This window comes from Lepidothrix coronata, unplaced genomic scaffold (assembly GCF_001604755.1).
Source record: "Lepidothrix coronata isolate B3197 unplaced genomic scaffold, Lepidothrix_coronata-1.0 Scaffold97, whole genome shotgun sequence".
In the NCBI taxonomy this organism is placed as follows: Eukaryota; Metazoa; Chordata; class Aves; order Passeriformes; family Pipridae; genus Lepidothrix; species Lepidothrix coronata.
Genome location: NW_016690277.1, coordinates 3321598 through 3348217, shown reverse-complemented (window position 1 = coordinate 3348217; position 26620 = coordinate 3321598). Strand labels below are relative to the sequence as shown.

General features: G+C 40.4%; 1 protein-coding gene across 3 annotated transcripts; it reads right to left on the bottom strand.

The window, feature by feature from the left end:
* Positions 1 to 651: 651 nt before the first annotated feature.
* Positions 652 to 25883, bottom strand: CUNH3orf58 (chromosome unknown C3orf58 homolog). 3 transcript variants are annotated; one of them, XR_001876102.1, is made up of 5 exons: positions 25230 to 25883; positions 13067 to 13370; positions 8554 to 10420; positions 2382 to 2384; positions 652 to 662 (listed from the first exon to the last, which is right to left on the bottom strand). XR_001876102.1 is itself a non-coding variant. In XM_017822425.1 (3 exons), the coding sequence occupies exons 1-3, from the start codon at positions 25881 to 25883 to the stop codon at positions 10089 to 10091; spliced, it is 1290 nt and encodes a 429-aa protein (XP_017677914.1). In that variant the 3' UTR covers positions 7407 to 10088. The 3 variants fall into 3 exon arrangements, 1 of the variants encoding a protein (XP_017677914.1); XR_001876103.1 differs by lacking the exon at positions 2382 to 2384 and adding an exon at positions 1752 to 1753 and having other exon boundaries at positions 8688 to 10420; XM_017822425.1 differs by lacking the exons at positions 652 to 662; positions 2382 to 2384 and having other exon boundaries at positions 7407 to 10420.
* Between the last annotated feature and the right edge of the window lie 737 nt (positions 25884 to 26620).

The following is a 26620-nucleotide window of genomic DNA, read 5'->3' as shown; positions in this document are numbered from 1 at the left end:
ATGCACACTGGTTATCAGCTGTCCCGTAGGGTTCCTTTAGCAAGATACCACTTAGCATCAACCTGAACAAGGAAATGCTGTACCCTCTGCACTCTGGAAGGCTGTGGAGGTGAAGCACTCTGCCCCTACACTTCAGGCTTCTGCACCAAGAGCAACCAGTGCTCACCTTACACTTGGCCTTAGGCTCTTTTGTTACTAGGTAAAGAAAAGCATAAGTCAAATTTATTCTGGCACTTGAATGCAAAGCAGAAAACAGTTACCAAAAGGAAATCAGTAGAACAAAAGATCAACATTTATGTGGACAACACGATGATTATGGGCTGCTGAACAGACTTCCTTCTGTGGACATCTGTCAGGTGCCTGGACTGAGGTGCTATTTTGGCAAACATCCTCCTCTCATTGTCTCTTCTTTGGAAGAAAAAAACTCTTATCCTGGTTCATGGTCTTCTAATTATACTCCTTTTCTTTTTGCTACATATTAAGCACAAATAAATCTTTAAAACAGATCCTGACCCCCCCAGTACCTGCTCTTCCTGCAATTCAGTGTGTTGATACCATTGTATACCACATGCAAATTACTACATGTAGCTCATGGGAACAAAAGCTCTTCTCTCTGGATGACTTTCCAATATGTGGGTTATTTTAAACATGGTTTGCTCTTCCTGCAGTGCATGTGATGTGAGAGTTTAACTTAAAACCCATTGCTTTTCTATATTGTTAATTAACCCACTTTCTCTAACGTAACCAGCTATCTTCAGCTTATTGCAATACTTCCTAAATCACTGTATGCACTTAGAAACCATTTATCACCCGTCTACCACACTACTAATGCCACTTTCAATTTATCCCAAGCATTTTTATAGAGACAGAGCACATCACAGAAACAGATGGATTTAAGGTACCATGTTAGGACTGCGCAGCACCTTCTTCCCCACATACACCGCCTGTAGGGAATCCACCACAAAGCTGTAAAAGAAGTTACTTGAGAAATGTTTTCAGTACTAATTTAAAACTACATTAGAAATGACTTTTTAATCGACAATTACTGTAACACACTTCTGTGTTACATCAAAAGACTCTTAATACAACCATAGCATGGTGATTATAAGTTATCAAAAGGTCTTTTGTAGATTTGCCAGTCTCACAGATATCTTCTGCAGTCAGTAAAGTTCTACCTTTTCACACATCTTCCAGGCACTTCACTTGGCCCACAGAGTACAGTTTCCCACATGCCTTGACATTTCATTCAAGTTAGAACTGGCCAAAGAACATTAAATTTTAATATTTTTAACAACATTTACATAGTGGAAAAAACTCTCTACCCCAAAGACTATGAATTATGAATATGTCTGAATAAGATGATGAACACATTGTCATAGGTAATTGATTTAATTGCTGTTTTTATGCAGCTCGAGTCTTCCTGCCCACTCTGTGACTGATCTGTTATCCAAACAGTTCAGGTTAGAGATCACTGAATCTGAAGGGCACTTTCACACCTGTAGTAGCTTATGTAGTTGGAGATGCAAATTAGAATTCAAGTATCTTTTTAATATAGATTGACACCTTGGTCTGTAGATCCCATTTTCAAAGAACACTAAGGCCAAAAAAAAAAAAAAAAAGTAAGACAGAGCAATATAAGATGACATAGGTCATACAAGTCTCCTGAAGCAGGATCCCATAACAGGGTGACTAGGAAAGAGTTCTCTAGTCTCAGGACAGACACATGTGGAAGTGTGGAATCACTAACGAACCGCTGTGCTTTACCTTGGTGACTTTCTTGGGTGCTTGCACACACATGTTATTGCTCAGGTGCTCAGGTCTAGGCTAAAAGGGATCCCAACTAACAGCCCTTCTGGTGTTTGGTTAATTGGTTTCAGGGTTTTTACACAAATACTGCAGAAAATTCTAAGGCCATACATTCCCTGCAGTGTACAGCAGTACACAATACAATATACATTATTCAAACAGTACTAAAAGAACCAATCTGGATTAATGTGTCTGAGCCATGAAAAGTTTGTTACCTGCAATTCACTGACCACTATTCTGTGTCTAATTTAGGCTTAATCAGAAAAAATATAAAGTTTTAAGAATTTGTAATTAATTTTTAGGTACCCAGCAAAAATCTTCAGGATGCAAACTATGTCCCCCTCTTAGCAGTTGTCATTTTTAAAAATTATTTAATTCTGCATATTTTTTAAAAGATCTGCTGTTTTCTCAATCACAAGAGGAAAAAAAAGAAAATATTTTCCATTTGTACAGTGCACATATTTCTTTTCTTTCCTTACTCTGATGCTTGACCTGTTTGCTTGTCATGATCACCATGCCAGTGTGACAGGACACGGCAGCTGCCAGGGTGTGTGACAGGTGAGCTGTGTGAGCACCGACTGACACCCGTCACAGCTAAAACACACCCCAGGGATTGCCTGAACAGCAACAGCAGATTAATCAGCAGAATGGCTCAGTGCTTAGAGACCATCTCCAGTATGGTTGGAGTTTTGGCATCTCACAGGAATACAGTAAATCCACAGTAGCGAGGAAGCCGCCAGGAGCACGGGCGGGTGGTGAAGGCCTTGCTGCTGCTGAGCCAAGGCCCCACTGCTGGTCAGTGCCTGAACCCCTGCAATGCCCCTGTTCTGCTGAGACACAGAAATCCCAATCACAGCATTTCTCTCTTTCAGTGGGAAAAGAATGAGTACTGGGTGAATTTCAAAATAATTTATGATACTGTACTTACCCAAGTTGTGCTTGATCCTTCCATGCAGTGACACCATTCTTTGCTTTGTCCCTCAAACCACTATTTCTAATTTCTGGATGTCTGCTGGGTTGCAGTCTAAGGCTGGTGAACTGATATCTCCCCGAATGAGCCAGCATATGAATGTCTGATATTTTAAGATTTGCTAAAAGTGAGATTGATGGCCACGTGTCTACGGAAACTTGTAATGCGGATATTGCTGGCAGGCCCACGGACTTTCAATTCACAAATTCAATTCACAAATATACCTCATACTGTGGCTAAGGTATTGGTACCTAAGCAATGCAGCATTTTGTTTATTTTTTTGTATAATAGAGAAGTTCTGCCAATCTACTACTAAAGACCAGTGCTAGAGACCAAGAACATACACTACTCGAAGTGTAACTGCACTTGTATCCATACCACACATCAATTTTAGCGGTAACGGACAGAAAAAGAAGTGCCTTCTGGACAAATCCAAGTGTGATACTAGTGATGGTTGTGGTGGGCAGCCAAAGTTCAGTGTACAGTGTTTCAGTTGTTAGCCCAAGTACAGAAAAAAGCATCTAGGAACAATCATAATATAAAAATGTGGTTACACCTGGCAAAAATGCTTGCAATTACTGCTTCTTTATGGAAATATATCACATTAAAATTAAAAAATTCTACTTAAAAGGCACTAATACAAATGGTTAAAAAGTCACTTCTGCAAGATTTTAACACTATAATGGCAGCATAATTAGATATATCTCACAAAATGTAATCAGATAAATTCCAGACAAGTATGGAATAATGCAGAACAAATAAAAAGGTATAATATAAAATCACCTATAAGAATATACATTCTCCTTTTTCCAATGCTTTTGCCTTAAGGGAGATGGGTTGCAGCTTCTAATGCCTCAAAAATCCAGGCATCAAAAGAAACAGGCTGCCTCAATTCTGCATGTAGTGAACGACAAGAGATGTGGTCCTTGTGGGAGTGTTTCAGAATTCCTACAATGGGCTCTGTTGAGCATCACTGGATACCTAAAAGCCAGAGCTGCAATCCCTCTCTGACATTACTGACAAAACATCCAAAAGTCTCTAGTATTCCAAATCAAGACAACACAAACACCGTTGCAGATACCAGAACAATCGGAAACCACAGTTCCTTGTCAGTAAGGCACCAAAATATAAATACAGTGGTGACATGTAAGCTCAGTGATCACAACGGAAAACAAAAAACTTACCTAAGAATAACATAAAGTAAGAACAGGAGGCTCATTAGTTTGTTCTAAATAACGTTACAGACTAACACCACTATAAGATCGGTTTTTAGGTCCTTAAGACATCAGGTCTGATGAACAAAGTCACGCAGGGAAGGCAGGGAAATGAAGTTGTCAGACTTCCCACAAGTAAATCACTTCCACTGAGTAAAACACCAGCAGATGAGAACCTGAAGTCCAATCCAAGTTCTGCAATAGCAGCTTATGCCAAATACACATATAAGGTATATACATGCATATACATTTGATAAAATACATATATAGATAAAATTTGATTATGACATCAGGAAAAACTAATAGATAAATGATATATAAAATTAACTCAGGGGAAGCTCAGTCCATGCAGGATCCTCATTCTGCCTAGTGAAGAACAGCTTTAGCTATCAGAGTCTGGGTGTACATTAACCATGATTGGGAGGAGTAAGGCAGATTTGAAATTAATCTCTCAATCCTATCCCCACTTCCAGATGTTGATTTGGTTGCAGAGCAGTGTTGATGTACGTGAACCAGGTTCTTTGCAGAGAAAACTAAGCCAGAAGCTCTTACCCATGTTGCACACTGAGTGTCTTCCAAGGCCTATCAGATACATGCAAATTTGAACTGGTAATTGAGCACAAACATACTGAAGGTGTTCAGCCGAGGAGTCAAGTCCCAGCTTAGGCTGCAGCAGATCTCAGACATGGACACAGTGAAGATGTAGAGGCTTTGGCACTGATACTCCAGTTCTAAGCTGCTCCTCCTGCACTGAACAGCTCTGCAGGACAGCCACAGCCCCGAAAGAGCAGATGGCAGTGCCAGGGAAAGAGAGGCCGTGCCCAGGGGACAGCCACTTCCTCAGGTTTTGCTTCCTTCCCACTGTATGTGCTGCTGAAGCATCTGGATAATGCAGTCATATACATGATAAACCTTTATAAATTCAGACAGCTGTGTTCACAAGCACAGAATTGCTACAAAAGTGATAAAAAAGGTTTCTGGTAACATATTTGGTTCTGGGGCAGGTGCACATCATAGCAAGTATATGCCATGTAACCCTAGGTACTGGTCTGAATTTCCACAGTTTTCACATTCCAAACAGTGAACACCACCACACTTCCATTAGCCAGTTTCTTTTTTTCCCAAATCCCACCTTCCTGAAAGTAACAGTGAATGAGATGACCCTAATACTTCTATTTCAATAGCCAATTAATTATTAAGAAAAAAAAGGCAATGTTAGCAGAAAGCAAATTCAGTCTATTTATACTATAATAGTGCTGAATTATACTGAAAATAAACAGGATATATAAAGATCAAAGAGAAGCATAATTTAATAACATATGTATTCATAATTTTACTATTTGGCAGAGACAAAATACCACCTCTTCTGAGAAAGTTGTTAACAAAATTCTAATACAAAAATTTTTATAATATCTTTGGGGGGAAAAAAGTACAGGATTCAGAGTAATTAGAACAATAATTAGGAAAGTATTGTAGCTGACAGCATCTGCAGAAGAGAACTGTATCAGTATGTACAGCTGAGAAGGATGGGAAGGCAAACACCTGAAGGGACAGCTGTTAAACTGGTTTTATCCTCCCTGTCAAGTTCTGCTCCTCTGTAAACTAGGAAGTTTTTAAACAAAACATCCCCAACAACAAAAATAAACACAATCAAGAGCATCTAAAGCAAAGAATGTAAGGAGGTGTTCTGAGAAAGGAACATGTTTTCCCATCCTTTGTCAAGTCTCATCTTCCTGTAAAACAAATTGACAGTTGCCAGGTGTTCACATGTTGCTTTTATAAAACAGTGAGCAAATTAAATGAGATTTTTTTGAAGTATATTGATTCATAATAGAACTACATAAGCAGGAAATGAGTTTCAAGAAAATAAGACCCAAAGTATGCTTTGCCATATTCCTGTAACTTTGTGCACTCACTGTACAAACATCCCCCACTCACTCACTAAGCGTGTGCTGGGTGTCAATAACAGAGAGCAACTCTTAAAAGTTGTTGACAACCACATCTGCTTTCTGCCAGAGCTCTGAATTTACCCTCAGGAGAGCAAGCACAAGTGTGCTAAGCTCAACCACCTCAACATATAGTTTCTTAAATAAGTGTATCTAAATCAACAATTAGAACTGCTCCTTATATTACACAAGAATTGAAATTAAGCCCATTATTGGTATACTAACTTTCTACTGTGAGGCACTGAAGCCAGCAAGTTTCCCTTCATTCCCTACATTCCATTCCCCAGCAGTATTCCTCCGATTTTTTTTCCCCGCAGAATTTTGGTCATTATCTTTCTGTAGGTCCTTCTTCCCACAGGGACAATGCATGTTAATTTGTCACAGTAAGCAAATTTTTTAATATGTGAAACTGCCAAAAATCCCCACAATATAAGAAAACTAAGTTTTCTTGTGAGGGAAACGTATCTATTAAGGTCCAGGTGACATAGCTGCCCACTAAGAACTGCTACATTTTACAGAAAGCCACACATTTCTACCTTGGCCTGAAAACCAAAGAACCTGAGAACTTTCAAGTCAAAATTAAACTGTATTAATGGTTGCCAGCAATGAAATCAGCTGCTCAACTATTTTGAGGGGTTTCAGAACTACTTTTGGAGGGAAAAAAAAAAAGCAGTATATTTTCAAAATATAAATGCCATTTCTTTAAAGTGACACAGGACATTATATCAAGGACACATTAAATGTATATACTAAGCCTCCATTGATAATATCAAAGGATAGAATATGTAGTAAGAGTTAAGCATATACAAAATTATCACGTTCAGAATAGAAAGATGTGTATTAAAGTTGTTTGACTTATACTCACCCCTAAAAGAGAGCTCTTCCTCCCTGAACAGAAGCTGTGTATTCAACAGCCTGTTTCTGCCTTCACAGTGCTGTTCTCAAGAGACTGGAGTTAACTCACCAAATATAAAAAACAGCCTTAGATATTTTTCCTTTCAAAGTCAGAACTTTCTTGCTCTGATCTGAACATGCAAGTCACTATTCCCCACCAATGTTCATTACTAATGCCCCTAAAATTTGTCTAGATTTCCAACCACACAAAACAGGTACTTTCTCATACTTCCAGAGTGGCAACAACAGACTTCTCTGCTGCAGAAAAGACAGACCCTTCATTGCCCTGACATCGCTTGCCCACTCTGCAAAGACATCCAGCAGCCACAGGACCCTTCTGCATCCAGCAAAAGCTCACCAGTGCAGTGTACAGTACATGATTCCTGACAGATCATTCATACTTTGGATCAAAAAGTCTGCTAGAAAAGAGGAGGGGGAGAAAAGGTTGCTATCTGTCACTTTTGACAATGGTGCAATTCCGGAACACTACAAAAACCAGTTCCATGTATATCTTAACACATCCCAGACTTGAGTCAACCCTAAAAGACTTACTGATATGAAAATAAATATCTGAGATGAGGTTCTTAAAGTATTCTTTATTAATATCATTAGAAGTTGCAGAAACAACTTTCTTGTAATATAAAGGCACAGGGAGACAGCTTTGATAAAATATTCCAAACAAACAGTAACTTACAGTACAAAAGGACAATTTTAATGCACATACAAACCCCAAACATCTCATTCAAAAATATTTCACCATGTTCATCAATAATAATGGGCAATGATTAAAAATATAAACTGTTATTGTACAATAAATATCTGACAGGTGCAAATGGAACAAGATTTATTGCTCTCCACAATGTTTTCCCTGTAGTGTTTTTGTTGTAGTGGGTTTTTTGTTGGGGTTTTTTTCTTTATTTTTTTGGTTTGGTTTGGTTTCTTAAAGTTTCAAATTCCTTTTATAATCAGCTTTAGTGACTTATTTCTGGAGGAGCTAAACCCCAAACAAAATGTAACAGAACATTCTTACAGTTACATAACTGTCTTAAGTAGTGACCACAACTGGCAGTGTTTGTTCCTTTCACAACTCCAACAATCGTACTCCACTCGCTCCTTGGGAAACGTGGTAGATGTTTAAAAATCAACTTTAGTGGTAAGTCAAGGCTTCTATGGTAGGGTAGTAGTACCTAGTCTGAGGGTGAGTCTATTTTCCTCAATTAAGAGGATTTTATGATGAAAAGTAACATGAACCTCCTCTGACAGCTTGTGCCAGAACAAGCACATAAAACTATTCAAATGAGGGGAAAAATTAAGACTAAAAGCTGCACTGGACATTCCAGCTTCAGAAAACAAGACAACGGATTGGGAGCAAATCAGGACTACAGAGGTAATGATGACTTAGAGTGAGAATCTCCAATTATAAAATATCCTTAATCACAGAATCGTTAAAGTTGGAAAAGACCTTTAAGATCATCAAGTCCAACCATCAACTCAGCACCATCACCATGTTCACCATTATACTATGGCCTGAAAATACAGTGACTTAAGAAATGAAAAAGCACTCTGCATCTCTGTATGGCTCCACTTTGAGCTTTGAGGAAGAAGGGTTAGTCAGTGAGTTTGCTATTTTCCTCACCTTGTACTTGCAGCAACAGGTTCCATCAGTTTTTTGATGCAGGACAGGAGGCATCCTAACTCTGCTCTTGAAAGTAGCACACACTACCTTGCTCCGAATTCAGTTTAGCTTGTACAAAATATTGTTTGATACACACATTTAAGAAATATAAGTTTCCTTCATTACTGTTACAAGAAGTAATATGCATACATTTCCTAAGAGTATCTTTGTATGAATAAGACTTCAGGAAAATGAAGCATAGTAGTTGAAGAAAAAAAAAAAAAAAAGGCAAAACCAAAAACTGAGGAGCAAGCTTTGAAGTGAGTTCTTGTAGCAGTAACTGAGGTTTTTATAAAAACTGTAATTTATGAGAACAACTCCATATTTACACAAACCTCAACAAGTCAGTTTTAACTGCACTGGGAATAGTCAAACTTAGTTCAAGAAAAGGTACCTAGAGTGAGTACAGCTTATTGGTAAACCAAAAGATGAATATTCAGTAAACTCCATTACATCTGTATTCAACAGAATTGGAAATGATGTAGAACAAACTGCTAACTTTCTTGACATTATTATTAAAATTAGAGTTTTCTTCTAGTGTAAGTGCACAGTTTTAGAAGTTCTTCAGAGAGTAACCAAGGACCTCCAAAATCTGAATTTTGAAAAATTATTAACTTCACTACAATATAGCATTTTTTCTTTACTATTTGTTTAGAAACTAATAAAACCATTTTCTTTGGTTTATGCTTAACTACACCAGACTAGTGAATTTTTATTTTTAGTCAGCTTCTATCCCAATTTAAATTAATACAGATCTTTTTATTGTAGTGTTTCTCCCACTCTCAAATTATCTCTGTTAAAAACAAGAGTTTGCTCATACCATGATTTCCTGCTAAACAGTTGTGTATATCCTGGCATGAAGGGAAAGTTTTGTACAACAGTTACATTAAGTGATACTTCCAATGGCAGAACTACAAAAGACATTAAATGAATATTAGTTCAAGTGACATTTGAGTTTATGATGATTTTAAAGAAATAAACCACAATGTCTAAGTATAGTAAAATACAGTGTAAAACCCCCTAAAATTAGACAGTAAACTTGGGAATTCTGCACTCACAGTAGGAATGTTCTGCACAGCATTAACATGAAAGCCTGTTCAATTTGAAAGAATGCAGAAGCTAGATTTACCTGGATGTAAATGCCACTTCAAGGTGTTTAAACAAACACAAAAATGAGACAATGATTTCAGGAAAAAGGCCTTTAAAACAGGCCACCAGTCTAACTTGACTTTCCAAGTAAGAACATCAGCTTCACAAAACTGTGACACTAATGCAGTTTTATGTAAAGTACCCTTTGACACACAAGCTGTCAATTAAGCTATCACAGTCTTTTGTGACCTACTCCCTTTTAAACAGTTAGGGAGACCAGTCAATAGTAGCTCAAGTTTTAATTCAGTAAGTACCTTGTCTGTTTGCAAAGGAACATTGTAACACCATAAAATTCTATTTTTACGGTATTTAGAAAACCGATAAACTAGGGGTTCTTTTATTCTCTCTTTTGAACACGCAAGTCCAAAACTTCATTTTCTGTGTGTCTTCGCAATAGTGTTTTAGCCAGTGCTGCAAAAAAGTTTCACTATGGACTACCTGACGTTGTTGCTGAGCTGTGCAAGGTATTCCCGCAGTTCCTTGGCGGCCTGGAATCGGCCGTAGCGCTTCTTTGGGTTGGCACACTCGTCCAGCAGGGCCTCCAGGCGCCCCTCTTTGGCAATTTCAGCTGGGGGGTCGTGCAGGAGCCCCCCCGAAGTGCCACGCCACGTGGCGTGTCTGGATAAAAGGTTCTGACAAACAGCATAGTAATTGTGGTCCACAGTGACACGAGCACAAAGAATCTCCTTCGAGAAGGACAGACAAGCTTCTTTATCACAGTCATCAAACTTGCTTTCATACCACACGTCCCAGTTTTCAGGTTTATCTGTGAAATATAAGGAGATAGTAAAAAAAAAATGAGAGGAGGAAAGAGCATATGTGTATCTGAATACTATCAGAAGCTCAACACAGAGCGAACTGCTAATATTTAAACTATAAACTAACTTTGTTTAGACAAACTCTTTAATGTTCCAGTCTAAAACTGCATCTGACAGTTTGATACACCCTTTTGCTGAAATGGTCCTGGCGATACAAAAAATTAGGGGAAGAAAGAAAGAGAGTAAAATAGATAGCAAAGAGAGAGAAGCAAAAAAAGCAGCACAGTAAAACACATGAAACCTACACTCACACATACCCAGAGGAAAAAATGTTGCATAAGCAAGTACAAGAGAGCAATCCACAACCAAAGTTGAGAGAAAAACAAACAAGCAACATAATTTATTTTAGCAACATAGATTTGGTTTCTCCAGTTGCCCTGGAAACTAATGCTGGCAAGTGGTCTAACAAAGACTAAAAAAAACATTGCAAAGTAATTGCCATAAACTTCTGAAACTTTATCTTCTATTTACTTTAGACATAGTAGTAAGCAAGAAGTCCATCTCAAAAAAAGTAGATGCATTATTTAGAATCTTTGAAGAAAGAAAAAAAAATCAGCAAAGCAAATGGCATTTACATACATGTTCTTTAATAAATAATTAAAAGTTAGCAAAATTTGGTGTCCTTGTCACAGCTTTCTTTAACTTAAAACCTGATTTACGTACGGTACCTTATACAATAATAATATATAAAAGGTTACTAAGTGTGAGATCTCCTGAGCTCTCCCTATTTTCTTAGAAAACTTTCATCTTAAGTTTCTAGGCTGCTGCCAGCTTTGAGAAGAGGTCCTTATCATGGAGTATCACAGTTTTGCAGATCTCTCTTAGCAGTGTGAGGTACAAAATAAAATTAATCTGTGTTGGTAGTCTCTGAGCTGACCGTTGCTCTTCTCACTCGTAGCACACTAAAGCCAAAACCAAAAAGCAGACTGAAAGATGACTGCTAAAGCTATTAAAACATGATGTAAAATTTGTAAAATGAACTAAAAATTCCAAGTGGAAAAAAAAGCCACAGGAAAAATGGGAAAAAGGACTTCAGCAAACTCAAATATGACATCCCACACAGAGTTTATTAAGTATTACTGTACAGTGCAACTGGACAGAATGTACATATTCAAATATCTAAACAGGCATATTAATCACTGTGGACAGAGACTGTTCCATGAATCTTTCCGAAAGATTAATGAAATCAGTATTAAATGTCAAGTTTATACAAAGACTAAGATCTTTCTCATGTCCTCATTTGTTTTCTCTGTTCTTGATTGTTAGATCACAAATCACGCAGTAAAATCCTAGTTAGAGTCAAATTAGTCTGAGACTACAGACAACAGATGTAAGTGTGACACTTCCAGCATTCAGCTTCTGCAAGAAGCTACTTGTTCCTATTCCACATGCACATCAGCTTCTTCAGAGTTCATTCGGTCATATTTGTGACTAAGCAATTCCAACATGCTTCAAAAATCAAAGTCGTCAGTAGTACTATTTTAAGAGGGTGGAAAACGGAAAAAAAAAGAAAAGAGAAGAAAGTTCTAAAGCAAATGTACTGAATATCCAATACATTAAAAGGTTTTCTTGGTAGGCTCAGGTAGTTTTAATCTAAGGTCCTTGAGGATATATAATAAATCTAATTAAAAAAAACAACCAAATCACACTTCCTTGTGGAAAAGCATGTGGATAGAAAAACAGTCTTAAAGTTAATTCTGCAGCACAGCATATGAAGTTTATACACAAAGCTTAAAAAAAAAATCCATTCACCCAAGGCAGACTGGAATCATTTGGCCTGTTGCCATGAACCTCTGCAGAACCCAGGGTTTCATGCTCAGTGTCTCCTGCAGAACCCAGGGTTTCATGCTCAGTGTCTCCAACCCTCATGTCTGTCACATTTTCCTTATAAGCTCAAAAGTAATATAAACCTATGTAATGCCACTTTGTCAAACATCTCTCCCGCTGCCACTGCTTTGAGCTTTTACAGTTGACAGAAAGATGAATGAATTTTCTCTATTCCCATTTGGAAACAGCACTAAAATTACCCATTCCTTCAGTTCCATTATTACAGAGCACCAACTGGAACAGCTGAACCCAAGGCAGGCTGTGGAACTAAGGCACTAACACTGCCTTGTCATTCACAGACAATAGAATGCCAAGCCTTTTATCCTTACACAGATGTCCGGAAAAGACAGAAGGAACTGTCTACCTTAACTAAGGTAGATAAGACAGCCAGGCAGCTTACCTGTCTGTCTGTCCATCCATCTGTACAAACACATCCAATGCCCATAACTCTCTCCTCCCACCCCCAACTCTCCATTTATGCAGCTTTACAGAGCTTAAAAGTATATGTAAATCATGTCCAGGTATGCTCAACACCTCATGAGAGTGACACATTGGTCAAGTTAATTAGTAGTCTAATTGAAAAAGAAAGCAGAAAAAGAAGCAAAAGAAAACAGCTTTCCAGAAGAAAGCTAATTAATCTGTTAATTAGTAGTCTAGTTGTAAAGCCAACAAAATAGGCATTCAGCAACTACGCAAACATTAAATATTGCACTCGCAGAGGCAGAAGTGAGACACGTGGGCTGAGGGCAGTGAAAGAAGACACTTACTTTGTCTGATTAACCTTTTGTCTGCTACCAGAACGTTTTCTGCATCTACAATGATAACTTTCCCATCTCTTGGTCCAACTGCAAAGTTGTCAAAGCTGACATCAAGGAGGTAGAGTGCAAATTCAAAGTCATTATTTGTCAGCTGCTCAGCTATTTCCATCAATTGCCAGGCCAGATCCACTCGTTTCTCCCACGGTGCATTGAAGTAACTCCAGAGCTCTTCTCCAACGTAATTGACAGCCACCATCCTTCCACATGCTCCCAAGTACTTTGCGAATGGCCAGCCCTCATCAGATGGAAAACTCTGTATTTCAAAAATATTTTAAAGATTCAATTAATACAAAACAGCTTAGACACTTTTAAAGGCTTTTCAATAAAATTTAGATCAGAAACCTGTAAATATCCATCCACACTATATTTCCATATGCTTCTAAGTTTTGAAGGGAAAACCAAAACAACACAAAATATATTTCTGTGAGCAAGAGGCCCTGCTGGACTAGTAAACGAAAAGAGTTGGAGGACCTGAAACAACATACGACCCACATCTAGCTTTCCATATACTATACACACACACACATATATATTCACATACACAATTCCACCAACCATCTTTATCTCTTGGTGTTTTATTACACATTCGTTGTAGTAATGCAAGTATGCTTCCCACCAAGGTAACTTTGCATTTGATATTTTTAATTAAAACTAATTCTTTTAATAACCTAAAGGAAAAAAACTTTACAAAGTGCCACCTCCTTCTCTCCAACATCGCCCCTCCCATTTTTCCCAGTTAACTGGACTCCTTTAAGGATCTTCTCACTTAAGATCTCTCACAGAAAGGATTACAGAAGGATTAAGATACCCTAAGTTTGCTTTTGTATCTTAGGTTTCTAGTATACCTTAACAGTCTACCTCTTGATTAATTGTCACATACATACTCTGTGTGCTTATCACACACAGACACATAATATTTTTATCAAAAGTAAAATCTGTCTTCAAGAGTAGCTTTCTTGGAAGTTAACACAAGGACTGAAGAGTAATAACATACTCCAAACAATTACAAAACAACCCACAACATACCAGCACATTTTTCCTACTTCAGTTGTGCTGAATGTGCCCTAAGACTTCAATAGGAACAGACAAGCATTGAAAAGGTACCCTCCCAGCTGTGGAGGAATAGTGAGTAGGAAACTGCATCAGGAAGAAACCACAAAAATACTAATAAGAAGCCCCAAATTCATAGAAGTTAGCACTCTAAGAATATGACATACCCCAATTCTAACTAACAGGAGATATGTCTGTGCACATGCCCTACCTTGCTATGGTGTCACCTGACAACTCACATCAGTTCTTCAACAATGATGTAGCAAAGGTTTTACCACACTTGGGTTGAACAGCATGGTGGGTTTCAGGATGAACAGAACCTCCTGAAACCCACAGTGGCAGAAAACATTTATGGTTTACTGGGAAAAGAGACACTTGGAGAACAGATCTGAACCACAAGACCAGTCAGGGAAGAAGTGCCTAAAATAACAAACCTTGTCTTGTACACGTTAAATTAAAATCACGATTAACATATATAGTTGACATTTTTATGGCAAAAGCCATTAAGCTGCTCTCAGGTGGAAAAACATCAAAGACAATTTCTGGGTAAGTAGCCATGTTTACCATTGCAAAGAAGAACCTTTCTTGGTTGGTCAAAAGGACATCAGAGCCATATTAATAACAGAATAGGTTCAAAATTTTTGGGGTCCCTACATGTCTGAACTTCAACTCTATTTTTGTCACCTGATCTACCTATATAAGCAAATCAGGTCATGGTAAGTCCTGATAATACACAACTAATTTGACAAGTTTGACACCAGCACGACATTTTCAAGCTGTGATCCCACATAACTGAGCAGAACTAAATCTCTCTCCACCAACTGAATCTACTATGCAATAGGGACAACATTATCCCATCTCCAGGCCTGTTTACCTGCAAGCTTCAGGGTAATTTATGAAGCTGGATTTGATGGAGGGAGCTTTGGGGGTTTTTTTTGCTTGTTTTGTGCTTAGCAAAATAACCTTCCAACAACTGAAGTATGTGCTAACTCAGTGTTCCTTATTTGGCTGTGGCATCAATAAACATTACAAAAGTGATATTTCAAGTACACATATCCCCACTGTATTCAGTTCTGGACCAAAATGAAACAAGAAGGAAATGGCCATTGTCCATCAAATGAAATTAATTATTTTCAAAGGAACAAACTCCAACTACTTTACCCACATCATATAAACTCATATCTTATACTGGAGAAAATTTACCTGATTACATTTTCTGATACAGGTTTAGCTGATTTCACCAACTGTGCATAACATTTTCATATTGCTCCATTTTATCAGCATTCAATTCAAAGATGCCTAAATATTTTTGTTTGACTTTGGACCACCCCACTCCTTTTCTTTTCCACCCTTCTCCTTTTCTATACACCAATCCTGCCCTGCCTATGACTTTGCCTCCATTTCCACCCACAAATTCAACCCCAAACAGTTGAAGCTGGCAAAGGACATGCTACCACTGGAAGCAGAGGTGCCCATCTCTCCCAAGCCAAGCACACTCACTTCCATCCCTTCCTTCATGTCATTTGGAAAGCAAGGTAGCTGGTACTGGCTGGGCTGGTGTTCCCTTGGATCAGTAGCCTGATCCATCTCATCACATCACCACATCATGCTAGGACTGTACTGGTAAAAGGAAGGGAGAAGGCCTGAACAGACAGGTGCAGAAGAAGGAAGGAGCTAAGAGTTTTCCTTTCCAGCAGCAGCAGGGATTTATGTAATGGTTCAAAGTGGTTTTCAAAGTACAGTGTTAGTCACTGATCTTCAAAACACATCTATTATGCTCCCTGCTCTGTGTGCATTGAAATTCATTTCACACAAGAAATGCTAGGAGCAGTTAGGTTTATTCAGAAGTGAACACCCTTCCTACTACCAGCACAATATCTGCATGCCACGCTGTAACACAGATATATTTATAACACGGTGGCAATAAAAAGATCTTTTGACAACAGGAGTGTAGGGAATCCTGCCAACATCTGCACATGTACAAACAACATCTCTGCTTTGGCCCCCTTCCAACTGGCATGTAACAGCCACATCTACACTTCATTACCCGAGTCAGTAGCCGAAGAAGGGGATAAAAATATGTGCAAGTGCTTCATTCAGCAGTTTTTATATTCACTTGGTGAATTTGACAAGAATATTAATTGAAGTGCAGATCTCTTGTCTTTGCAAGCAGCGATTTGTAACTTTGTATACTATTCTATTTTGAAAGCAGCTTTTTAAGAGGGAACTGCCGCTAACATGAAGATTTTTTTCTTCATGTATTAAAACTTTGAAGACCAGTAAGATATGACACTAATTTTTATGGTTAATAAACATGTTTTCCATGAACAATCTGCACTTATTAAAAAAAAAAAAGCTTAGTACAGTACTGCCAAAAATGTGATTTCTGTGGAGCAATGCATAACATTATTTTAGGTTTTAATTCTCAAATTACTAGTAGTATAAATTTTTAATTAGATCATTTTGTACTTTAATATGCTATTGGAAGACTTAAAAATGTGCATTTGAGAATTAAGATAAAAACTAAGCTCTTGTTCAAAAGCAGAAACAGCTGTCTGACAAAAGAATATGATTCTGATACACCCACTCACATTTTATCTGTGAACACACACAAATGTCATGAAAATCGCAGACAAACTTTTAAAAGTGTTTTAAAATAAAATAATGCATATAAAAAACTACAAACAGGTAGGTTAGTAAGTTTCCCCTCATTAAAATTATCTTTCTCTATTCAGAGAAATATGTATAATCTAACAGAAAGATGGAAAACATTAAAGATGACAAAAAAACTGTTACCTCCATTCCCAGTGACACATCCACAAAACATTTTAGTTGCCCTAATTAGTGTAGCTTCAAGATATCTCTCTAAGCTAGACTTAAAATCCTAAATAAACCCTGTCAGACGGACAAAGGGCATGTTGTTCCTGAAAGAATAATACTGCATTTATGTTTTTAAAACAAACACAGTGTAGTCTCAGAATAAATATTAAGAATTAATAGAGCAAATTTATCACTTCACTGAAGCATAAAACACACTGTCAGTGCATTTGTCTTCCTCACTCCCATCTGTCTAAACCTGAGAAGATACACAAATCTGCCAGTGGTTCTTGTTCAGAGCTGTGAGTTAGATCAGGCAGTGAATACTCACCAGCTTGAAGCTGATAAGGCCTATTGTAATCTGCAATAACACAAATCCCCCTTGAATTAAACACTTAAAAGAATATTAGTTTATCATAATCAGATATAATTCATTCTAATAATCAAGACCAAAAAAAGCCAAAGCAATTGAAGCAACAACTGACATCTTTGAGCTATTGTTCCACTGTACCATTAAAAAATATTCTTTTATTTTTGAAGCTATTCCAGAGGATGCCACATGTCACTTGCAATGCCTGCATAAAGTTCCAGCTCAGAAGGAAAAAAAACAACACAAACCCCACCCAAACAAAGAGTTACACCTCACACATAATGAAATTTAAAAAACACATGCAAAACAGAGTGGGGACTTCGCTCCTTATGACCCTGAAGAACTTCACGGCAAAATTATACTCTTCGTGACACCTTCACGAAAATCATCCTACTAAACTGTGTTTGCCCAGGTACAAACTGGCTTGGCAAGGAGAATTTAAATAACATGCTCTTCCTTAAAAGGAAAGTTAGTTTCTCTCAGAGTACTGTTGAGTAGTGCAGTGTAAACAAAAGGAGCACTTGTATGAGTCACCAAGGCTAACAGGTAACGCTCTAGAACCACAAAGAGCTGGAAGCAGATTTTACAATGATGCTTTTCAGAGCAAAGAAGGTTAAAAAGCACAGCCTAAACGAAGACACCGCCTTTTGTCTGGAGATGATCCACATTCTGGAAGATGTGCATTCAAATGTATTTCTGAATGCTAGTGAACATAATGAAAACCTCAACTATATGCCAAACCATTTGACATCTACCTAGAACTCCCACAGAAGTTATACATACATAGCCTACACACACAGAGTGAAGAGGTGATTTCATCGGTACTCCAAACATTAGTGTTCCCATTGAAATGATGCTTCTCTCATTCAATTGACTTTTGTTCACTTTGATTACATTTCAACCAGTTACTACATACAATTCATGCCAACAAGAGGTACATACCAGGCTTAATTGACACAGTATAGGAAAAAAATTTGCAACAAACTCTAAATACTCAGAATTAGAAGCTGTTCGATTATTAAAGTGAGCACTTGAACTGTAAAAGTTACAATTCACAATGTCAGTAGAAGTATGCCATTTTTCCAAACAAATTAATAGATAGTGATTAAACTTGAGAACCATAGCAAAGCAAATTTAATGTCATTACTGGTTGTTATCTGTTCAAATTAGTTTGTAGTTCATAAAACTTTGTTCAGATTAAATTTGCAAGAGATGAAAATTATCACTGTGTATTTATTTCTGAGTTATGAGACTGGAATATATCACTATAAAGGACTCCCAGCCAAGATGACCTACTCTTATTTTTGAAAATTACTTTGCAGAATTTGAGACTAAAATGAAGCTTCAATTACTTAATTCAGGGAAGTAAAACACAAGTCCCTCTATACATCAGACACCAGAAAAACACTGTTTTTACAAGGTTTCAAACGTGGGGTAAAAATCTTTTTTTGTGCTACTGAAAACTGCACAAGTTGCAACTTCTCAGGAGAATTTTATTTAAGTCTGTATAGTGATTTCCCAGAAGCCTCTAAATTCAGACAGGCATTCATCATAACACATCTAGACCATTTTAAATATCCCTTATACTTCACTTTCATGTCTTCACTCTAGGAAAGTTTCACCAGAAAGAAGGATGAAAATAGTTTTGATAATTTAAGGACCATCATTAAATACAACATAGTAAACATGACAAGTATGAGCCAGTTCTGGCCTAATATATGTAGTCATGTCACTGTAAAAAATGATTCTTCAGTTTTCAATACAACCAAATTAGTGGAATATTCTTGTAACACAAGGCCACTCAATTTTAACTCAACCAAGAAAAAAAAATGTGTTTCTTTTAAAAACCTGAACAATGGAAATTCAGTATATCAAAACACCAGTATCTATATGAGCCAGTAATATAAGTCCACTCAAGGACATGTCAGGAAGTGCAAATAGCTGCCTTTAATCCACTTCTTGGTATCTGGCAACAGAATTATGGATCAGAAACACTAAACTGAGTAGTGAAGAAAGTTTAAAAGGTACCAAGTATTAAAACTGGATTGACATTCTACGTTGTACCAATGTATTTGGAATAGAACTACAGAAAATAACCTATGACTAGAACAGTGTGTATGATAAAAAACAGAAAAGAGAAATCCCAAGCAAGAACATTTGCCCGTTTACTTCTTACTGAGTTATGTATGGATCAGCAAAAAGATTCTGTGGAACATTTGGCTAAATTGCTACTTTGAGTGAATTCACTGCAAGAAATTGTTTCAAACTGATCACAGTTCATGTTTTAATATATGTTTACCAGATGTCAATTATTGTTCTTCCTGTCACAAACCCAAACAGAAAGCCCACTGATGACATGAAGAGAAACCAGAAGAATTTTAGGTTATGTGGCAACAGACTGTTCATGCAGAGTAATTATACTGGGAATAGAGATACAGCTGTTTGGCTTCATTTGTTTTGTTTTGCTTTTTCCCCCGACAAGGAACAAGAATGATCAGAAGTCGTGAGAAGAATAAAGTCATTAAGCTTAAGCATTCAGAAAGCTAAAATCATATCTGAAGGAGGGGCCATGATTTATACAATCTATTAAAAACACAGAAATACTGCTGTTTGGCACATAGCTTTCGGCATTTTTCTTAGAGTCAAAAAAATAAAAGTCCTTGAGACTTGTAATTTACATACAAGATACAAATGTTCACCATCGTTCTTTGAAGAATCTCCATTTAAAGAGGTTGTTAAAAGCTACAGCTCTAGACAAAGTTGCCTTAATGCACTCTGGATTTAATTGACAGATACCTTTTACAGTCTGAAAAAATCTTCAGTACGTGCAAGTATTTTATTTTAATAGCAAAGTATTTGTGCCAATTTTAAGTTTGCTTTTTGTGCTGGTTTTGACAGAGATCAAGTTAACTTTTTCCACAGTAACTGGTATAGGGCTGTGTTTTGGATTTGTGCTGAAAACAACATTGGTAATTCAGGGATGCTTCTGTTATCTCTGAGCAGTGATTACACAGAGCCAAGGTCTTTTCTCTCCTCATCCCACCAGGGAAGGGCATGGGGGTGCATGAGAAGCTGGGAGGGGGCACAGCCAGGACAGGTGACCCCACGTGACCCCGGAGATATTCCATTCCATATGGTGTCATGCTCAGCATATGAAGCTGGGGGAAGGAGGAGGAAGGGTGGACATCCAGAGTGATGGTGTTTGTCTTCCCAAGTCACCACTGAGTGTGAGGGAGCCTGGGGATGGCTGAGCACCTGCCTGCCCATGGCAAGTGGTGAATGAATCCCGTTTGGCTTTGCTTGTGCTCACAGCCTTTGCTTTACTTATTAAAAACTGTCTTCATCTCAACCCACAGGTTCTCACTTTCGCTCTTCCAGTTCTCTCCCCATCCCACTGTGAGGGGAAGGAGCAAGTGGCTGAGCTGCTGGATGGGGCTAAACCACAACACTCTGAAAGCAAAGCAAACACACCAACATTTCCATAGGGCACCTGGCAATCTTGTACACCAACACCATGGCCAGCACAAAGGCAAGACTGAGTGTTGCAAGACCAGCTCTAGGTGCACTTTTGCCACAACAATTTATAGAACCTATGTTTCAGTTTTGCCAAGACAGATGTAACCTCTCTTTTCAGCTAACCATGAGTTTTTAGGAGAAATACAGCCACTTCACTGAAAACCACAGAACCAATTTCTTACTTCAGCAGTCGTGAGTTACACTGTAGTTCCCTCAACTCCCAGAACAAGGAATTCTCTGCTTTACCCTGGATTTAGGGCATTGCCGGTTTTTTGTGTTTAAGTACAAAGCTTAAAACTCTGCCACTGGCAAAATGTGTTGGACAATGCGTGGTTGCACACCACGGCTCACTGCACGGCAGCTACTGCGGCACAGCAACAGCAGCTCAAAAATTGTAACAAACAGCCACTGTGGCTCTAAACAGGACATCTGGAGGCTGACAGAGATCAGTGCAGGAGCTCTATGACAAATAAGAGGTATGTCTAGAGAACAATTTCTGTAAGAGTCAAAGACTGCACAACAATCTTAGCTTCTACAGAAATTAGCAATAGGCAACACACGTTTTGATTCTTTCTATTAACAGGAAGTTTATGTTCCTACTTGTCCATGAAGATAAAAATTAACAATGTTACTTCATAAAGCTGAATAACATCCACTATTTAAACAGATATCACCATTTAAAACAATGAAGAAAGTTTCTCCACTACAGCTATTTGACAAGACAAATTAGAAGATGGGTGGTTTATAACAAATCGCACGACGAAGATCAATCTACTTACACCCACACTGGCTCTATGAATTCTTCAAAGAGTCAACAGTCACACTGCACTCAGTCTAATCCAATCCATTTTTTAAATTTTGTTACTTCTTCCCAAGGCAACTTTCGCCAACCTGTCTTTGCAAGTGTTTGATACACACGGTCATCATATTCAGTTTCAAATCAGATACCACGTACAGATCCTGTTCTCCAGGTGATTCCTATTTAAAATACTGCTTTCCACTGAATGAGTTGAAGGAAACAGCAGCAAGTTTTGTTGTTGCTTTTGTCTGAATAAGGTGTTAACGCTTATACGAAATACTGGTGTAGGTGTAGCAGATTTTGATTACATATCTGACCTTATTTTATTAAAAAGTATTCACCTTTATTGCAGAAAATAACTATTGGAAAGACACAGGAAAAAACTCAAACCTATCAGAAATCAAACCTTAAGCATATATGTTCTTGCATTCGAACTCGAATTCAGATGAAAAATGTGAGAGGATTTAAATAGTGACTAGTTTAGAAGATTCTACAAAAGTAAAATTAATATTTTAATACCCCAAATAATACATAAACTGTACTGAGCAATACTGCAACTGTCTTTCCATTTGCTTAATGAAGTAAAATGGAAAAAGGGGCTGAATTCTTCCCTGAGTACATCTACACAACCGTTTAACAAATGTGGACAAAGAATGTTAACAAGAAAGTTATAAAAAAAACAAATACTGAGTTAGGATTACTGTGAGTTTTATACTTTTGATATGGATCCCTGAACAGTAGTATCATGCTATGGGGTAAAGCCCCACCTGAAAAATTCCTACAGCAGAAGTCATAAGTCAGTTGTGACAACAGCTCATAAGCAACACCAGTTTAGGAACAATCCATACTCCAAACAGGCTTCAAACTAAAACTCCAATCTCTGATGAAAAGTTTTATAATCCACAAATTACTATCTCTAGTAGATGACTACAGTGGATTTTCTATTATAAATGAAAGATCAAGCTTTAAATTCAGTGTCTATTTACATTTGGCTGCTCCTATAACACAGTTAAACAACACAGAACATGAATGGACTGAACATGGAGAGTTTTGACATTATCTCCACTTCTAAACCAAAACTGTTACAAATAACAGTGTTCAAGCAGTCACTGTAGTGTTCCATAAAAAGCTCAGGGCAAAAACAAGCAATATTTTCCCTTGTGCCTTCCAGTGACAAAAGGACAGCATCAGTTAAATGCCTCAATTTATTAATGATTTATTTATTTTAAATTAAAATCTGATTCTTCACATGACATCATGCAGGTTTCCTTTCTTGGAAGCAGCTGATTTTTAGAACAAGCCTACAAGCCTCATTCCCACAGCAATAACTGCCTTCATCAATACTGCAGAAACTACACCAGAAAACATTTATATATGTTATGTATAAACACAAACAACCTTCTTGGTAGTCAGTTTATCAGTTCTAGAAAGTAACTTCACCTCTGGGAGTGCCTTGCATCACGTTGTTGCAAGAGATGCGTAACACAGAATTACCCATTTCTTACATGTTTCTCAGGTAGAGGCTGAGCCTGGAGTGCTATGGAACAGGAAGAGTTCATTCATTCAGATTCATATATTTAAGATATTTCATTCTCAACTCAGGGAAGGTATTCCAACCTCGAGTACCCACTGCCAACTGAATTACAACTCTTTTGGAGAACACACTGAGAGTGTTTCAGCACACAAAGGTGGCCAGAAATATTTTCCAAGATATGCCTATTCATCAAAATTTACTAGATTCTGCAGAACACTTTTGATCTGTTAAGAGGTGGCAGACAACCCTACCACACTCTGCACTGGTAAAGGCTGCCTCTCTTCCCACCAACTCGACCTGCTCTGCTCTCAGCAGCACCTTTGCTAAATGGCAAGCAAAGCGCTGGTTAAGTTCGTGACCAAAGATTTTCTTCTCTTCAACAGATCTGTTTGACAGTATCAGGACTCATCTACAGCTCATCAAAAAGCTGACAAGAATCAAGGCTCTTAACCAGTGCTGCCCACTGCCCTTGATCCAGCCCATAACAGTAAATGCTGCAAGTGTGCCATACCCTTTGTCTGTAAACAACACGTTGCCCCTGTGAATTATGAAGAAATACAGAGCTGTTTTCTGGCCCTGCAGGTCTGGGCTCAGTTTGTTGGAACCAGTGTTCAAAACCAGAAATTTAAGTTGTATGAAATGCAGCCAAAACAAATGAATTCTCAAAGAATTTCCAAATATAACTCAGCAAAGCAAAGCAAAGCAGTTTTTATTTTCTTACTTAAGTGAAGCTTCTTTTCTAACTGTGCTCAGGAGCAACTTCTCGGCAAAATGGAATAGACACACTGTACCCTAAAGTCTGCCGAGAAGCAAACTGCAAACTTGCTCTGAAAACAAAACTGAAGAGCTGTACCTGGAGAGACTGAAGGGCAGAAGGCATACTACCCAAAACCATATTTCTACTTAGGTTCATAAATGCATCTTCTAGAAATTAGTACGTGAACTTGCTGGAGGGTAAAGCCTGCAGCACTGCTTTTTAAGCATTTCTTGGCCTCTCACTAGAGAAACAGATGTTAATAACAGTAATCATGAAGTCATGTTTTCAAACGTACTTGCAAATATTTTTAATTATACATTGGACAAAGGCAAGGACAGTTCAGCAGTTAGACAAAACAATTCCAAGTCCAAACCTACATACTGAAGGCACACTTGGGAGTTCTATCGATAGCATTTAGAGTCAAAATGCAACCCCCCAATATAAATAGATATGCAATAGCAGCAACTCGGTGGTGCCACAAAGTTCCCTACGAATTTTTTACATAAAAATTTTGCTTTAAGCACAAATTTCAAGTCTGTGCACATAACCAGTCCTCCTAATTAAAGAGCACAAAATACGTAACTGCTGAAAAGGGAACACTGTTCATTTATTTGTCGCCCTATTTTCAGGCTACAAATACCTATTTCTAATTTTTACCGGGAGTAACTATATTAATTTCCTATTAAGAACACGATGTAGCAAATGACTCAGTTCCTAACAAGTATACCACAACAGCATCACAGTAAAGACTCTACCCGCTATCTATCAAACTAAGACATTAATGACGGGCACCTATAGCTGCGTAGGAATATATTTATCGTGAGAGACGCTGACACTGAGCTGTAGGAAACGCACAAGTGCAGCAGAGCATCAGCCCACGGCTCTGCCCAGCCGTGTTCCTGCGGGACCGCGGCTGCCGCTGGTACCCGACGGCACGGGCAGGCACAAAAGATGGGGACAGAGTTACTGCCCTGAGGAGGAAGGTACACCGGGAAGACACTTTCTCTTTGAGGGAGAAAGAAAGGGAGAGAGCCGATAGGGCTGAATGAGCCAGAGAAAGGCCTCCTGCCCGGAGGGTGGAACGGCAGCCCCTCCGCTCAGCCCGCCCCGCCGGTACCTTCGCGAAGCCCCAGCGGGGACCCCGCGCTCCGGCGTGTTCGGCCCCTCGCCCGCAGACACGGCAGGAGGGGCCGCGGCTAGACCGGAGTTCCCGGCGAGGGTCCCGCCGACCCGGGGAGCGCCCACCCGGGCCCTGCCCGCCGCGCTTACCTGCAGCACCAGCGGCTCGGGGTTGAAGGCGAGGGTGATGAGGAGCTGCATGCGCTCCGAGTCCTTCAGGTTGCGCAGCAGGAAGCTGCCCGAGTCCTTGGTCTCGGCGTAGCGGCGCACCAGGCGGTCGAGCAGGCGCTGCGAGGGGCAGTGCACCAGGTCGGACCAGCCCTCCACGGCGCCGGGGGTGAGCAGCCGCACGTCGCCGTTCAGGCTGGCGAACTCGGTGGCGGGCAGTGCCTGCAGCAGGTCGCAGCGGCCCCTGCCGGTGGCGCGGCGGCAGATCTTGGTGTCGATGTCGGCGAGCTCCTGCGCCGAGCCCAGGCGCTTCAGCACGACGCGGCGGGAGCCCTCGCGGGGCTCCCCGTACCGCGCGAAGTACACGTTCTTCACGTTGAAGAAGTCCAGCAGGCGCAGGCGGCCCCAGCTCTCCAGCCGCAGCTGCCCGTTCAGGAACTTGCGGCACCAGCTGGTGCCCCAGCAGGCCGGGCACTTATTGAGCTGCAGGAAGCGCCGCTCCGACAGCTCGTTGCGCTGCAGCGAGGCCAGCAGCGAGTGCGTGTTCAGCACCAGCGCCGCCGCCAGGCTGCCCAGCACCGCCAGCTTCACGTAGCGGTACAGCCGCCCCAACTTCAGCGACACCAGCCGCAGCATCGTCCCGGGCCGCGCCGGGCCCCCCGCCCTCCGCCGCGCTCGCTGCCCGCCCCGGCCGCGCCGCGGCTCCGGCTCCAATAAACTCCCCGCCTCGCCGCCCGCCCGATAAAAGGCGGCCAAGTTACTGAGGGGCCGGCGGGGAGGGGGAGGGCAGGGGAGGGGGGGCGGTGCCTGCAGCGCGCGGGCCCGGCCGGACCCGCCCCCGGGGAGGGGCCCGGGCGCTGCTGCCGCCGCTCGCACTCGCAGAGCCCCCCCGGCCCCGCGGGGGCACCGGCCCCGCCCCCTCCCGCCGCCGGCCACGCCCTCTGGGGGCGCGGCCCCGCTCGAGCGCCGCCGGGCGCCGCCAGTTGGCTGCGCGTGACGCGCGCGGTCGCGTGCGGCCCCGCCCACTCCAGCCCCCCCATTCTGGGAGCTGGAGGGCGGAGCCGCCACGCGCGCGGGGAGGGGCGGGGCTGGGGGCCGGCACGCGCGAAGGGGGGCGGGAGGGGGCGCCCTTCCCGCCCCGTCAGCTCCGGCCCCGTCGGACCCTCGCGCCGCCCGGGGAGGGGGCGCGGGGTGGCTGCGCTGCCGCCATGTTGTGTCAGTGTGTCCCTGTGTCTGCCGGGTCCGGCCCCCGCCCCGTCGCCTGGGGCAGCAGCGCTCGCTGGCTGCCGCTGGGAACCGGCCGCCCGAGGCCGGTCCGGACCAGGGGCGCTGCCCGAGCAGTTCCCGTCGCCCCTCCAGTCCCCGGCGGCCGC

Coding starts and splice junctions, on each gene's coding strand:
- CUNH3orf58 (XM_017822425.1), bottom strand. CDS start 25,883: ATGCTGCGGCTGGTGTCGCTGAAGTTGGGGCGGCTGTACCGCTACGTG. Junction 13,371..25,229: donor CCGAGCCGCTGGTGCTGCAG/GTAAGCGCGGCG, acceptor TTTGAAATACAG/AGTTTTCCATCTGATGAGGG. Junction 10,421..13,066: donor CAAAAGGTTAATCAGACAAA/GTAAGTGTCTTC, acceptor TATATTTCACAG/ATAAACCTGAAAACTGGGAC.